The 15760-nt window shown below is 46.0% G+C and overlaps 1 protein-coding gene across 7 annotated transcripts in view; it reads left to right on the top strand.

Moving 5' to 3' along the window:
• Positions 1–15760, top strand: part of LZTR1 (leucine zipper like transcription regulator 1) — a 263713-nt gene that overhangs the window by 55998 nt on the left and 191955 nt on the right. For all 7 annotated transcript variants that reach the window (XR_004645414.1, XM_034767752.1, XM_034767754.1 and 4 more), the window contains exon 6: positions 466–549. Coding sequence is in view for 6 of the 7 variants with exons in the window: in XM_034767752.1 (XP_034623643.1) it covers positions 466–549 (84 nt within the window). In the remaining variant the exon portion in view is untranslated. The remainder of the gene's footprint in view (positions 1–465; positions 550–15760) is intronic.

Here is a 15760-nt window from a genome sequence, read left to right as displayed (position 1 = left end):
GTGAGTTCAGTCCTGGAAAAGGCCATTTAGGGATCTGGGACAAAAATCTGTCTGGGGATTGGTTCTTTGAACAGGGCGTTGGACTAGATGATCTCCTGAGGTCCCTTCCAACCCTGATATTCCATGATTCACTTAAATTAAGATGGTTAAAAGCAGCATTTTTCTTCTGCATAGTAAAGTTTCACAGCTGTATTAAGTCAATGTTCAGTTGTAAACTTTTGAAACATGAATCATAACATTTTGTTCAGAGTTACGAACATCCTTCATTCCAAAGGCATTCATAATTCTGAGGTTCTGCTGTAACTGTTCACTGTATTCTGAAAATCACCTTTCAGGAAGTCCTTGGGGGCCATTCATCTATGTTATGAGGGTAATAGTTGGTCTGAAACGCAGATATGTACTAACCAGACTCTGTAATACCACATGTTGTGCAGGCTAGATGCTAAGTATTATCTTTTATTGCAGATTACCAGTTGCAAGGTCAGCTCATGGTGCAACAGTGTATAGTGACAAACTGTGGATCTTTGCAGGATATGATGGAAATGCACGGTATGTAGCAAAATCGTTCTCCTAATTCTTTTGTTTTGTAATATCTTTCCAATCATTCAATTGCATCTCTGTAGAAATCCTTTCTCACTGTGAGGGAGCATTTCCAGCAGATTGAAGGAAGTGATTATTCCCCTCTATTCGGCACTGGTGAGGTCACATCTGGTGTATTGCATCCAGTTTTTGGCCCCCCACAACAGAAAGGATGTGGACAAATTGGAGAGAGTCCATTGGAAGACAATGCCGACCTATGACTTATGAGGAGAGGCTGAGGGAACTGGACTTATTTAGTCTGCAGAAAAGAAGAGTGAGGGGGGGATTTGATAGCAGCCTTCAACTACCTGAAGGGCAGTTCCAAAGAGGATGGAGCTAGGCTGTTCTCAGTGGTGGCAGATGACAGAACAAGGAGCAATGGTCTCAAGTTGCAGTGTGGGAGGCCTAGGTTGGATATTAGGAAAAACTTTTTCACTAGGAGGGTCTTGAAGCACTGGAATGGGTTCTCTAGGGAGGTGGTGGAATCTCCATCCTTAGATGTTTTTAAGGCCCAGCTTGACAAAGCCCTGGCTGGGATGATTTAGTTGAGGTTGGTCTTGCTTTGAGCAGGGGGTTGGACTAGATGACCTCCTGAGATCTCTTCCAACCCTAATCTTCTATGATAAACACTAATGGGAGCTTCCCTAGGTTTAGTCTTTTCTTTCAAATGGAGTAAGCATGTTTTTATTCATCAATACCTTGTTCAGATAGATAAATATGTTAAAAATAATAAGCTGATATCTGACAATATGCCTGTGATGGGCAGTATATTCCCAGTGTAATGCTTGGGGACAGGTGAAATTCCCTGAAGTGAGGGAAAGGAACATTCCTTGCCATGCTAAGAGGCAACAAGAGCGTCTGATGCTGTTGAAAACTCACTGAACAGAACAAGAATTTTCTGGGGGGCATCCCTGACAAGATAAAAGGGGGAACAGTATGTTCAGTCTTATGCCTTGGTGGCACTTGTTACTATTGGTAGCAGCCTAACTGAAAATGCTGGAACTGCTTGTTTATAAAGCAGATTAATGCTGAGTGAGGGAACAGAACTAATTGGTTTTCAGAGGTATTTTATGGTGGGTGGTCCTTCCCTTCTGGTGTCAGTCACACAGCAAAAGAGTATAAAATTTGTTGTTCAGCCCCTCCCCTTTCAGGCACTCTGTCTCCTCACCCTCTGTCTGTGTTTGGTGAAGATGAAATGTCCAAGCTATCTTTAGGTCTCAGTCACAGGATTTAGAACTAAGCACAAACTGCAAGGTACCTTGAGTGCTGAGCTCCCACTAGTCCTTTGGTGGCTTAGTGGGACCCCTGCTAGTGACCAGGGTGCCTGAAATGTTTTGGAGCTCTGCTGTATTGAGTTCTGGACAGCAGAAAGAAAAAGGAAGTACCCCCCCCCCCCCCACACACACACACTGCCTTAAGGCACTCCCTCTTTCCTGAGAGAGAGCACCTTGTTTCTGGGGTCACTGCCTCAATCTGAAGTCTTTCTGCTCTCCCCTCTGAAGGTTCTTTCTTCAGAGAGCTCCCTATGTGAGCTCGTGCTCTGAGGTTTCCCTGCTTTCATTATCTCCAAGGATCTTTTTGCAGCTATTTACATAATGAGAGACTTCTCATACATCTGACAGACCTCCTCCTGGTACACCTTTTCATTTAAAAAACAGTGGACTTGGGACATGGTGCTCTGGGTACAGCCTCATCTCTCCTTAAAATTTACTAAAACACAAGCTAAGACCCCAAGTTCTGGAATTTTCAGCCCAAAGTCAACTCAGCAATGGTTTCTCATCAGTCCAGTCCTGGGGAGCAAACCAGTACTTTTAAATTGAGGTTCCTGGTACTTTCCCTCAGGGGAACCAGGCTGTTTTTGACATCTTGGATTCTGTAGTAGTAGATCCCATTTTTCTGTCAAGAAATCCCCTGCCAGCTACTGGGCCAATCCATGAAGGTCCCACCAGTAGCCCTTTCAGGAATCTGGCCTCCAAACCACGGCCAGACTGAGTCCTGCCTGACTCTCTCCCCCTTCTCAGTCTCCACAGTGCTAGGATGGACCACTTCCCTGTTCCTGAATCAGTGGTCCAGAGTCACCTTGGACCTTTCTGTTCTCTCCATCACTGAGATGGGGGTTCTTTATAGAATTTCAAGGCCTACTCTCAACCCTGCCATCCCTTAGAACTGCAGAAAAGAGAAAACTTGCTTCTTACCCATCATCCACTGGGTGCATGGACTGTCCTTCTGCTCACTTAGTCAGGTCAGCCTTCAGTGAAATCCACAGTGCCTTCTAAATCCTGGCTTTGGCAGCTCTCATTTTGTTACTGCAGGAAGCCCCTACATGGTTCAATGGAGATTGAGGCCCCATTGTGCTAGGTGTTATACATACACATAGTAACAACTATTTCTTGCCACAAAGAAGTTGCAATCTAAACAAATAAAACATACAAAGTATGGGAGAAAGTTAGTATTGATTGTATTTGTTAAGTGCAAAGTGCAAACCATCAGAACATAAGAATGGCCATACTGGGTCAGACCAAAGGTCCATCTAGCACAGTATACTGTCTTCCGACAGTGGCCAATGCCAGGTGCTTCAGAGGGAATGAACAGAACAGGTAACCATCAAGTGATTCATCCCCTGTTGCCCATTCCCAGCTTCTGGCAAACAGTAATATATACAGTTGGTGTTTTAAAAGGGCCAGTTTCACAAAGGTGAAAACAATCATGAGCCAAATCAGTTAGGTGAGAGAATTTAAACAGAAAAATGTGAATGATAATTGGGAATTGTTTCAGAATATTTTTCTAGATCCTCTCAACGCCACCAGCTACACTGGTTAAAAAACAGCCTGGTTTAGATTGGAAATAAAAGAAGATGCACACACCAGGGGAAATTGATGATAATAAATATAAATAAAAAACTAGGGAATTGTAGAAAATTGATAAGGAAAGCAAAAGGACACAAGGCCATCAGAGTTAAGGACAATAAAGAGTTTGTAAAGTATATTAGGAACAAAAGGAATCCTCATAATGGTATTGGTTCTTTAGTAGATGGAAATTAGGTTAGGAATTGTCAATAATAATTAGCATGGACAGAATTAATTTTTTAAAATAATTTTGACAGCTAATTAGTTTATTTTTAAGCATTTAAAAAAAATTAAAGAATTATTTTAATGTTCACAGTTGCACAAAATTATGAGTTTTAAACATTTTAAAATTTATTTGTATTGATTTACATTTTCTCAGTTGTGGGAAATTAGGGGCCATGTCAGACAGTAATTATTTGATAACAGTAGATGTTGAGATTCAAAAAATTAAGCCTTTATAACAGCTAAAACACGAATTGTCAACATCGCATGTCCAAATATAGAAAGTAAATATCCTTAAATCAAACTCTAATGAAATTCTCAAGCAGCGTTTTTCTTACTTTGCCCATCTGTAAATTTTGATTATTATTGATGGAAATATTTCCTTGTGAGATTGTGTTTGTACTGTGAAATTGACATTTGCTGACATTTACTAATACAAATTTAATCCTTCCAATCCTAATAATAATGCAGAAAAGGCAGAAGTGTCCAGAACTTTTCTGCTCTGTATTGGGTAAAAGGCTGCTGCTGATGAAGAAAATACTTTCCATCTGAACAATAACTGAGGATGTTCGATAGTATTTCTCAAAGTTCAACATTTTTAAATTAGGGGTCCAGATAACTTAGACTTCTGTAAAGCATTTAATCTTGTAGCACATGACATTTTGATTAAGAAACTAGAACAATATAAACTGAACATAGCAGACATTAAATGGATTAAAAGACTGGTTAACTGACAGGTCTCAAATGGGAAATCATCATTGAGCGGGTATGTTTTTTAGTAGGGTCCTATTGTGATGGGATCCCTGGAATTGTGGGACAGCCATGCCCCTTAACTCTTCAGCTTGGACAGTCTCTCACAATGCTTTGCTAGTGACAAGCAGCAAACCACTCCAGGTGCTATCATCACTCAGCCACCAGCATACAGAGATACCCAGCTAAGTTGCACAAATGCTCTTTAAGGCACGAATGAACTAATACAGAGGGAAACACCAGCCAATCGCTCCAGCCTTGCACCCCAGAAATGTACCGTCTTACACTGCTCAAGACTTTCACTTGAACAATGCAGGCTCCTTAATTAGTTAACCTGGGGGAATTCAGCACCACTGTGCATGTGCACAATTCATGTCCCATGCAGATTTCTTTGCTTCCCTGCAGAAAATGATGGGGAAGCAAAGGAAAGCCGCAAGAGCGGTCACACACCCCTCCTTAGCAGCGCAGGTGTGTCGTTTTTGGTGCCCGGAGCAGTCATTGGAGAGGTAAATCACCCAGGGGGTGGCAGGGCTGGGGATGCCCTGGCTGGTGGCTCCTACCCTGTGCTGGGCTCGGCTGCTGATCCTGCTGGGCTGATGGTGGGGGAGGAGAGGACTTTCTGTTCTCCCGTGTAACAGGGCATAGCAGGGCCCCCCTTGGTACTGCTTCTGCTCTGCTCCAAAAATCACTCAGAGACCTTCTGGCTGAGCAATCACCGGTGCAGTTTGTTTACACAGTGCAAACCCACCACTTCTTATCACATATCGCTGGGGGTTCCAGCCTTAGAAGCTTTTCTTTCTTGCAGCCAGGAGGGGAGAGCTACCCCTCTCCTTCCACTCTCTGGATTCTCCCCCCCTTTCTTCCTTCCTCTGAGCCTGTATACAGCTCCAGGCTAGCAGCTGTTCCACCTCTGCCAATCAGGCTCAGGTTCCTCTAGTCAACTCCAATTCACCTCCTTTAATTAGAGCTGGAGTGACAGAGGGCTTGCTTAGCCTTTCCTGGTCAGCACCCTGTCACACCCTGCAAGGAGCAGCTGGGGCCAGGTCAACCCACCTCCAGAAACCTCCCCCAATGCAGGAAGCTCTGCACCCATCTTTCCCCTGCTTCCTGCCCCCATCGCTCCTCAGACGTCGAAGGAGGGGGTCATTGTACGGGGAGCTGCTCCCCTGTCAATCCTCTGTGCATCCAGAGGGCCCCCCCCATACATGGGCTCCCCTGCCGAGCCTCAGCCCACCCACCCAAACCCCCACTGAGCCCCCCACACCCGAACCCCCACCGAGCCCACTCTCCTGCATCCAGACCCCCCTCGAGCTCCTCCCTTGGACCCAGACCACCAGCCCTGCACCCAGACCATTCCCTGCTGAGCCCACCTGTACTTGATCCCTGACTCTTACGAGTCCCCCCTGGACTTGGACCACCGCAAAGAGCCCCCTGCACGCAGACACTCACCCCAGTGAACCCCAATCAGCTGCCCCCGAACCTCCACCCTACCAAGCCCCACTCCCCCAGCACCAAGATTCCTCTGCAGAGCTCCACACACCTATATCCCTGCCCCCCAGCCCGGCCAAGCCCCATCCCCCAACACCCAGACCCCTCCCTGCTGAACCTCAACTACCTTCACCTGGACCCCTCTGCAGAACCCCCCCAACGAGCTCCTGTTCATTCAGATCTCCCTGCACTGGGATCCCACACCCAGCTGTCCTGCACCCAGATTGCCCCACTCAGAACTGTCTCATCTTACACCTGGATCCCCCCATACTAACCCCTCTACACTTGGATCCTGCCAGCTGAGCCTGCTTGCCCCAAACTTGGATCGGGGTCCAGGGCTGAGTGTGTGTGTGAGATTTTGTTCCTCTCACTTGCTATCTTGCTGCATCTGGTGTGGAGAGGAGGGGCCCTGGGGTGTTTCTGGGGCAAGCCCCACTTTTGTTCTGTGACAGGGTTGAGTGCAGCTTCACTGCCGAATCTGCTCCCCGGGGGGGAAGGGTGCAGGGTGATCTCCCACATCTGTGCTGCCAGTGGCCTGTGCTCCCCACTGCCATGCTAGAGCCTCCACATTTCTTTATTGACAAGTAAAATTTGCAGAATTTTAAAATATTTTGCGCAGAATTTTTAATTTTTTGGCACAGAATTCCCTCAGAATGAATTAGTTTGATGCTTCGTCAAAGGAAAGTGGACATTTGCACCAGCCTTTGTAATCTGAGCAGATTCCCCAAGCACTTTAGACAAACTCACTGGTAAGGCTAAAACATTAAAATAAGTTTATTAATTACAGAAAGGTAGATTTTAAGTGATTATAAGTGGTAGGAGTAAAGGTCAGAGATAGTTATCCAAGAAAGAAAAAGTAAACATGCATTCTAAATCCTAAACTTTCAGACTGAGCAAGATTTGAATCAAACAGCTTTTCTCACCTCACTGGATGTTGCAGGTAGGTTACAATTCTTAATTTACAGGCCTGGACCAGTCTCCTCGTTTGAAGCTGTCATCTTCTCAGCGTTCTTGTTGCTCCAGCGTAGGTGGGGGAGGAGAAAGGCAAAAGCATGATGCCACTGACCCCTATTTTATATCCTTAGTCCATGTGCCTAGAAGACACTAGCCCAAACATGTCCTGGTGTGCCTTGCTGAGTCACAGAATTGAGCAATCCTCATTCTGTGGTGCTTGCACAACTATCTCTTACAGAATTGTAAATCTCTTGTTTAAAATTTCTCTGCTCGTCAATGGTCATTTAATGCCCGCCTGGGTGTGGGTCACCACCCTTTTAGTAATTGGAGAATTAGCTGTGGGCGTCTACCAAAGTCACAACATATTTCAATAACAACCATATAGCAAAATCTCATAACTTCATACGCAATAGCAATATACATATTTTGACAAAATGATGAGTTTCAGCAGATCATGACCTTTCATATGGTATCTTACATGGCATGCTTTGTATGGAATATCACAAGCATATACGAATGATGAATGGGAGCAACAGGGGGTTACTTTGAGGTCCAGTGCATCACACTTATAGGGATCAGTTCTTGGCTTTACGCTATTTAACATTTTTATCAATGACCTGGAAGAAAAAATAAAATAATTGCTGATAAAGTTTGCAGATACCACTTTTCCAATCTGTGTGTTAAATAATAAACAGGGCAGATAACTGATGATAATCTGGATTGCTTGGTGAACTATATGCAAGTAAACAGTATTTGCTTTAATATAGCCAAGTGTAAAGTCATGAATTTAAGAATAGAGAATTTAGACCATATTTACAGTTACTTGGAGGCAGTGACTAAAAAAGTCTTGGGGTTCATGGTGGATAATCAGCTGAAAATGGGCTGGTGTGACACTTGTGCCCAGAAGAACTAATGTAGTCCTTGGATTTACAAACACTGGAATATTGAGTAGAAGTAGAGAGATTCTAATAACTTTGTATTTGGCACTGGTGTGACTGCTGCTGGAATATTGTGTCCAGTTCTGGTGTCTACAGTTCAAGAAGGAGGCTGATAAATTGGAGATGGTTCAGGGAAAAGCCATGAGAATGATTAAAGAATTAGAAAACATGCCTTAGAATGAGAGACTCAAGGAGCTCAATATCTTTATCTTAGGGTATGTCTACACTACGAAATTAGGTCAAATTTATAGAAGTCAGTTGTTTAGAAATTGTTTTTATAAGGTCGATTGTGTGTCCCCCCACACAAAATGTTATAAGTGCATTAAGTCGGCGGACTGCGTCCACAGTACTGAAGCTAGCGTCGACTTCCGGAGCGTTGCACTCTGGTAGCTATCCCACAGTTCCCGCAGTCTCTGCCGCCCATTGGAATTCTGGGTTGAGATCCCAATGCCTGATGGGGCAAAAACAGTGTCGCGGGTGATTCTGGGTACATGTCATCAGGCCCCACACTCCCTCCCTCCCTGCCATGAAAGCAATGGCAGACAATCATTTCCCACCTTTTTTCAGCCCAGACGCCATAGCACTGGGATCATGGAGCCCGCTCAGATCACTGCAGCAATTATGAGCACTTTAAACATCACGCATATTATCCTGGAGTATATGCAGGACCAGAACCTGCCAAGGCAAAACCAGGCGAGGAGGCGACGGCAGCGCGGCGATGAGAGTGATGAAGAAATAGACATGGACATAGACCTCTCACAAAGTACGGGCCCCAGCAGTGTGCAAATCATGGTGTTAATGGGGCAGGTTCATGCCGTGGAACGCCGTTTCTGGGCCAGGGAAACAAGCACAGACTGATGGGACCGCATAGTATTGCAGGTGTGGGACGATTCCCAGTGGCTGCGAAACTTTCGCATGCGTAAGGGCACTTTCATGGAACTTTGTGAGTTGCTTTCCCCTGCCCTGAAGCGCCAGAATACCAAGATGAGAGCAGCCCTCACAGTTGAGAAGCGAGTGGCGATAGCCCTGTGGAAGCTTGCAACGCCAGACAGCTACCGGTCAGTTGGGAATCAATTTGGAGTGGGTAAATCTACTGTGGGGACTGCTGTGATCCAAGTTGCCAGGGCAATCAAAGACTTGGTGATATCAAGGGTAGTGACTCTGGGAAACCTGCAGGCCATAGTGGATGGCTTTGCTGCAATGGGATTCCCAAACTGTGGTGGGGTGATAGACGGAACCCATATCCCTATCTTGGCACCGGAGCACCAAGCCACCGAGTACATAAACCGCAAGGGATACTTTTCAATTCTGCTGCAAACCCTGGTGGATCACAAGGGACGTTTCACCAACATCAGCGTGGGATGGCCGGGAAAGGTACATGATGCTCGTGTCTTCAGGCACTCTGGTCTGTTTTGAAAGCTGGAGGAAGAGACTTTCTTCCTGGACCAGAAAATAACTGTTGGGGATGTTGAAATGCCTATCGTTATCCTTGGGGACCCAGCCTACCCCTTAATGCCATGGCTCATGAAGCCGTACACAGGCAGCCTGGCTAGTAGTCAGGACCTGTTAAACTATAGGCTGAGCAAGTGCCGAATGGTGGTGGAATGTGCATTTGGACATTTAAAAGCGCGCTGGCGCAGTTTACTGACTCAGATAGACCTCAGCGAAACTTACTGCTTGCTGTGCGCTCCACAATATCTGTGAGAGTAAGGGGGAGACATTTATGGCGGGGTGGGAGGTTGAGGCAAATCGCCTGGCCGTTGATTACGCACAGCCAGACACCAGGGCGGTTAGAAGAGCACAGCAGGGCACGGTGCGCATCAGAGAGGTTATGAAAACCAGTTTCATGACTGGCCAGGCTACGGTGTGAAAGTTATGTTTGTTTCTCCTTGATGATCCCCCTCCCCCGGTTCACTCTTCTTCCCTGTAAGCTAACCACCCTCCCCTCCCCCCTTCGATCACCACTTGCAGAGGCAATAAAGTCATCGTTACTTCTCATTCATGCATTCTTGATTAATTCATCACACAACTAGGGGGATAATTGCCAAGGTAGCCCGGGATGGGTGGGGGAGGAGAGAAGGAAAAGGACACACTTCAGTTTAAAACTTTAAAACCTTAACACTTATTGAAGGCCAGCCTTCCGATGCTCGGGCAATCATCTGGGGTTGAGTGACTGAGTGACCGGAGGCCCCCCCACCGTGTTCTTGGGCATCTGGGTGAGGAGGCAATGGGACTTGGGGAGGAGGGCTGTTGGTTACACAGGGGCTGTAGTGGCAGCTCAACCATACTCTGGAGCATATCAGTTTGATGCTCCAGCAGCCGGAGCATCGACTCTTGCCTTCTGTCTGCAAGCTGACGCCACCTATAATCTTCAGCCCGCCACTTGCTCTGTTCAGCCCGCGATTCATCCCACCACCTCTCCTCTCATTCAAATTGTGCTTTTTTGCACTCTGACATTGACTGCCTCCACGCATTCTGCTGTGCTCTTTCAGCATGGGAGGACATCTGGAGCTCCGTGAAGATATCATCCCGAGTCCGCCGTTTTCTCCTTTTAATCTTCGCTAGCCTCTGCGAAGGAGAAACATTTGCAGCTGCTGGAGGAAAAGGGAGAGGTGGTTAAAAAAGACAGATTTTAGAGAACAATGGGTACAATCTTTCACGTTAAATTTTGCTGTTCACATTACACAGCACATGTGCTTTCGTTACAAGGTCGCATTTTTCCTCTTACGTTGAGGGCCTGCCGGTTTGGTGTGAGAGATCACTCACGCAGTGCCAGGCAACAGAATTCGGCTTGCAGGCAGCCATGGTAAGCCACAGTCTTTTGGCTTTTTTAACCTTCATAACATGTGGGAATGGTTTCGAACAGCAGCACCCTCATTTCCCATACCAAGCACCCATTGGGTTGGCCATTTAAAATGGGTTTGCAATGTAAAAGGAGGGGCTGGGGTTTCCGGATTAACATGCAGCACAAACCCAACTACCCCCCGCACCACCCCCACACACCCAATTCTCTGGGATGATCACTTCACCCCTCCCCCCCACCGTGTGGTTAACAGCGGGGAACATTTCTGTTCAGCCAAGCAGGAATGGGCACCTCTGAATGTCCCCTTAATAAAATCACCCCATTTCAACCAGGTGACTGTGAATGATATCATTCTCCTGAGGATAACAAAGAGAGATAAGGAATGGATGTTGTCTGCATGCCAGCAAATACCGGGACCATACGCTGCCATGCTTTGTTATGCAATGATTCCAGACTACGTGCTATTGGCCTTGCGTGGTAAAGTGTCCTACCATGGCGGACGGAATAAGGCAGCCCTCCCCAGAAACCTTTTGCAAAGGCTTTGGGAGTACATGAAGGAGAGCTTTCTGGAGATGTCCCTGGAGGATTTCCGCTCCATCCCCATACACGTTAAGAGACTATTCCAGTAGCTGTACTGACCGCGAATGCAAGTAAATTAATCATGAAACACGCTTGCTTTTAAACCATGTGTAATATTTACAAAGGTACACTCACCAGAGGTGCCTTGTGTGCCCTCAGGGTCTGGGAGCACGCCTTGGGTGAGTTCGGGGGTTACTGGTTCCTGGTCCAGGGTGAAAAACATATCCTGGCTGTTGGGGAAACCGGTTTCTCCGCTTCCTTGCTGTGTGCTATTTTCAATGTCTTCATCATCATCTTCTGTGTCCCCAAAACCCGCTTCCGTGTTTCGTGATTCTCCATTGACGGAGTCAAAGCACAGGGTTGGGGTAGTGGTTGCTGCACCCCCTAGCATGGCATGCAGCTCCACGTAGAAGCGGCATGTCTGCGGCTCTGCCCCGAACCTTCCGTTTGCCTCTCTGGTTTTGTGGTAGGCTTGCCTTAGCTCCTTAATTTTCACGCGGCAATGCTGTGCGTCCCTGTTATGGCCTCTGTCCTTCATGCCCTTTGAGACTTTTTCTAATGTTTTGGCATTTCTTTTACTGCTCCGGAGTTCAACTAGCACTGATTCGTCTCCCCGTATGGGGAGCAGATCCCGTACCTCCCGTTCAGTCCATGCTGGAGCTCTTTTGTGATCCTGAGACTCCATCATGGTTACCTGTACTGATGAGCTTTGCGTGGTCACCTGGACTCTCCACCACGCTGGGCAAACAGGAAATTCAAAATTTCGCGGGCCTTTTCCTGTCTACCTGGCCAGTGCATCTGAGTTGAGAGTGTTGTCCAGAGTGGGCATAATGGAGCACTCTGGGATAGCTCCCGGAGGCCAATACCGTCGAATTGCATCCTCACTACCCGAAATCCGACCCGGAAATGCTGGTTTCAGCGCTAATCCCCTCGTTGGAGGTGGATTAAAGAAATCGATTTAAAGAGCCCTTGATGTCGAAAAAAAGGGCTTCGTTGTGTGGACGGGTCCAGGCTTAAATTGAGGTAACGCTGCTAAATTCGACCTAAAATCTTAGTGTAGACCAGGCCTTAGCAAAAGAAAAGAAAAGATATGGGGAACAAAGTTTGAAAATAGAGGGCTTTTCACTCTAGCCGACAAGGTATAACAAGATCCAATGGCTGGAAGTTGAATCTAGACAAATTCAAATTAAAAATCAGAGGTGCAGTTTTTCAAAAGTGCTAGTAATTAATCATTGGAACAATTTACCAAGGGTAGTGGCGGATTCTCCATTACTGAACATAAGAACATCCATACTGGGTCAGACCAAAAGTCCATCTAGCCCAGTATCCTGTCTTCCAACAGTGGCCAATGCCAGGTGCCCCAGAGGGAATGAACAGAATAGGTAATCATCAAATGATCCATCCCTTTGCCCATTCCCAGCTTCTGGCAAACAGAGGCTAGAGACACCATCCCTGCCCATCCTGGCTAATAGCTATTGATGGACCTATCCTCCATGAACTTATCAAGTTAACCCTGTTATAGTCTTGGCCTTCACAACATCCTCTGGCAAAGAGTTCCACAAAGTGACTGTGCGTTGTATGAAGAAAAACATTCTTTTGTTTGTTTTAAACCTGCTGCCTATTAATTTCATTTGGTGACCTCTAGTTCTTGTGTTATGAGAAGGGGTAAATAACACTTCCTTATTTACTTTTTCCACACCAGTCATGATTTTATAGACCTCTATCATATCCTTCCTTAGTCTTCTCTTTACTAAGATGAACAGCCTCAGTCAATTTATTATCTGTTCATATGGAAGCTGTTCCATACCCCTAATCATTTTTGTTGCCCTTTTCTGAAACTTTTCCAATTCCAATTTTTTTTTTTTTGAGATGGGGTGACCAGATCTGCATGCAGTATTCAAGGTGTGAGGCAGTAGAACCCACTTTGATATACATATTTGGAGAGAACAATAAGTTTCAGCAGATTATGACCTTTCATACGGTATCTTACATGGCATGCTTTGTATGGAATATCATTACTGTGTATGAATTTTTGAGATTTTGCTGTATGATTGTTACTGAAATATGCTGTATGTTTGCTAGTGACATATGAAGGAGGTGATCCCCACCCAGGAGGGCATTCAACAACCATTAATCAGCAGGGGAGTTGTAATCAAGGGATTTACAATTCAATGACAGTTGTGCAAGCACCACACAATGGGGACTGCTCATCTCCGTACTCAGTAGCACAAGACTACGCCGGGGGATTGCTCAACCCAGTGACTCTGGGCAAGTGTCTTCTAGGCACATGGACTAAAAATATAAAATAGAGACAATGGCATCATGCTTTTGCCTTTCTCCTCCCCCACCTATGCTGGAAGCAACAAGAACACTGAGAAGATGACAGCTTCAACCGAGAAGACTAGTCCAGGGTTAAGGGAGAGGTCTGTGTATTAAGAACTGTAACATCCAGTGGGTGAGAAAATTGCTTGATCTAAATACTATAATAAGGTTTAAGATTTAGATTGTGCACTTATCTCTTATATTCTTTGGTAACTATCTCTGATCTTTTATGCCTATCACTTATAATCACTTAAATCTATATTTTTGTAGTTAATAAATCTGTTTTATACTTCAACCAAAACATATTGTTTTAGGTAAAGTGCTTGGGAAATCTCAGCTCAGGTTACAAAGGCTAGTGCATGACCTCTCCACATTGAGAGAGGGGCAGACTGGGTAATAAACTTACACTGGCCAGGCTTATGACCAGGGCAAGACAGTACAGCTCTGGGGTGTAAGGCTGGGGAGCTGGGGGGAATCGGCTGGTGCCTTTCTTTGTGTGATTTGTGAGTGGCTCTGGGAGCATTCATGCAATCTATCTGGGTGTGAGGCTCCACATGCTGTTGTGCTGAGTGTTAACAGCTCCTGGACAGGTTTACTGCTTGTCACTGGCAAAGCATTGTGAGAGACAGCCCAGGTTGGAGAATGAAGGAGGCACAGGAATACCCTATTTCCAGGTTGCACCCCAGTCACACTGTAGCTATTTGCACTGGATGTTGTGGTGTTCCTATTTAAAAAAATAGTGAACTCAGTCGAGCCCATGGTGGTTAAGGGGAAGCAGTTATTCAGAGTCTTAATCGGCCATCAGTAACCAAATGTAGGAAGTAGAGGAGACATCTCAACCCAGAAACTTAAACTGCTTTGAGCATCTTTTGCTGAGCAGACAGTAGAAGACTGAAGCAGTTCTAAGGAGGCATCAGAGTGGCGTGACAGTGGCAGACTGAGTGGAGTTGTTAAGGCTGCAGCAGACCTGCGCAGAGCAGACAGTGGTGAGCTGAAGCAGTCCAATGCGAGACCTCTTGGAGAACTTCTGTCTCTACCTGGATGCTATAGAGTGAAGCTAGGATTCATGGGTAGTTCCCTTGTGATTTAATTAAAAACAAATCAAACACGACATTTCTATGACCAAATAAAAAAATCCAAATATAGCTTTAAAACACTGTGATTTCATTTATGTATGTGATGGTTATGCCTGAAGTCATAACAGGGAAGCACAGGATGTTGTAGCAAACAGAGCCACATAGGATACGTCTACATTGCAATGTAAGCCTGGGCTCAGATTTAGGCATGAGCCCGAGCCCAAACCCCCCTTCCGTCTATACACACATCTCACAGACTTGGGCTTGGTCCTAGGACCCTGTGGAGCTGGAGGGTTTAGGTCAGAATCTAGCTGAGACCCAGGGTTCAAGCCCTGTTGCTTTGCGGGCTAGATGAAACCCGCCTGACTCAGGTCCTGGGTGTCTGCCAAAAGTATCCCACAGTCTCATGGGCCATCAACTCCAGGAAGATGGAAGCAGCCCACCTTGATGTAGTGCAGCAGCCTGGTCAGTCAGTGTTTAACCCTCCATTGTCTTCTTAACACCAAGCTGCAAACACGCCTTCAGAGAGCCTTCTGTGTTTGCAGTGAAGACTGAACACAAGTCTTTTGCAGAGTGTGCTGCTTCATGGTCATGGGAGCACAGACAAATTTTGGGAAATCTCTGGTGTGAGGCCAGAAAACAGTTGACTTTACTAAAATTACTAGGAATGACCCTGCATACCAGCAAATAGCAAAGAATCTGGCAGCGTTGCAAATTTACTGGACTGGTGACCAGTGCAAGGAGTGGATTAAGTGGCTCAGGACTGAGTACAAGAAGACCAGGGACCAAAACTGCACCTTGGGCAACTTGCTGACATGCCCGTTTTATGATGAGTTTGGCAATGGTGCTGCATGATGCAGCTGGGATGGGGCTCTTCTGGCCCCAGAATCCAGTGTGGGGACTGATGGGAGCCAGTAGCAGGTGCCAAATAAACACAGTTGAAGTGACTTAATTGCTGAAACTAGTCCCAAAAGAGGCTTTGGAGCAGCAGCAGCAGATCCTGGGGCTGTAGTCAGAGGAGCTGCTTGATATCCCCCTCACTCCCGTGAGGAGCAGCCTGCAGCAGACACGGAAAGGACAGAAGCTGTACCTGAGCCCAGTAAGTTTCTGACTCCATTTTAATGTTTAATACAGTAATGGGAAGGATTTTTGTTTTATGAGCTAATGCAAAAGTTGTTAAAGGCCCAGCTAGCAGCATGTATC

The sequence above is a fragment of the Trachemys scripta genome, chromosome 4 (genome assembly GCF_013100865.1).
Source record: "Trachemys scripta elegans isolate TJP31775 chromosome 4, CAS_Tse_1.0, whole genome shotgun sequence".
NCBI lineage: Eukaryota > Metazoa > Chordata > Testudines > Emydidae > Trachemys > Trachemys scripta.
Note: the sequence above shows the minus strand (reverse complement) of the source record. Positions and strands in the feature narration are given on the sequence as shown.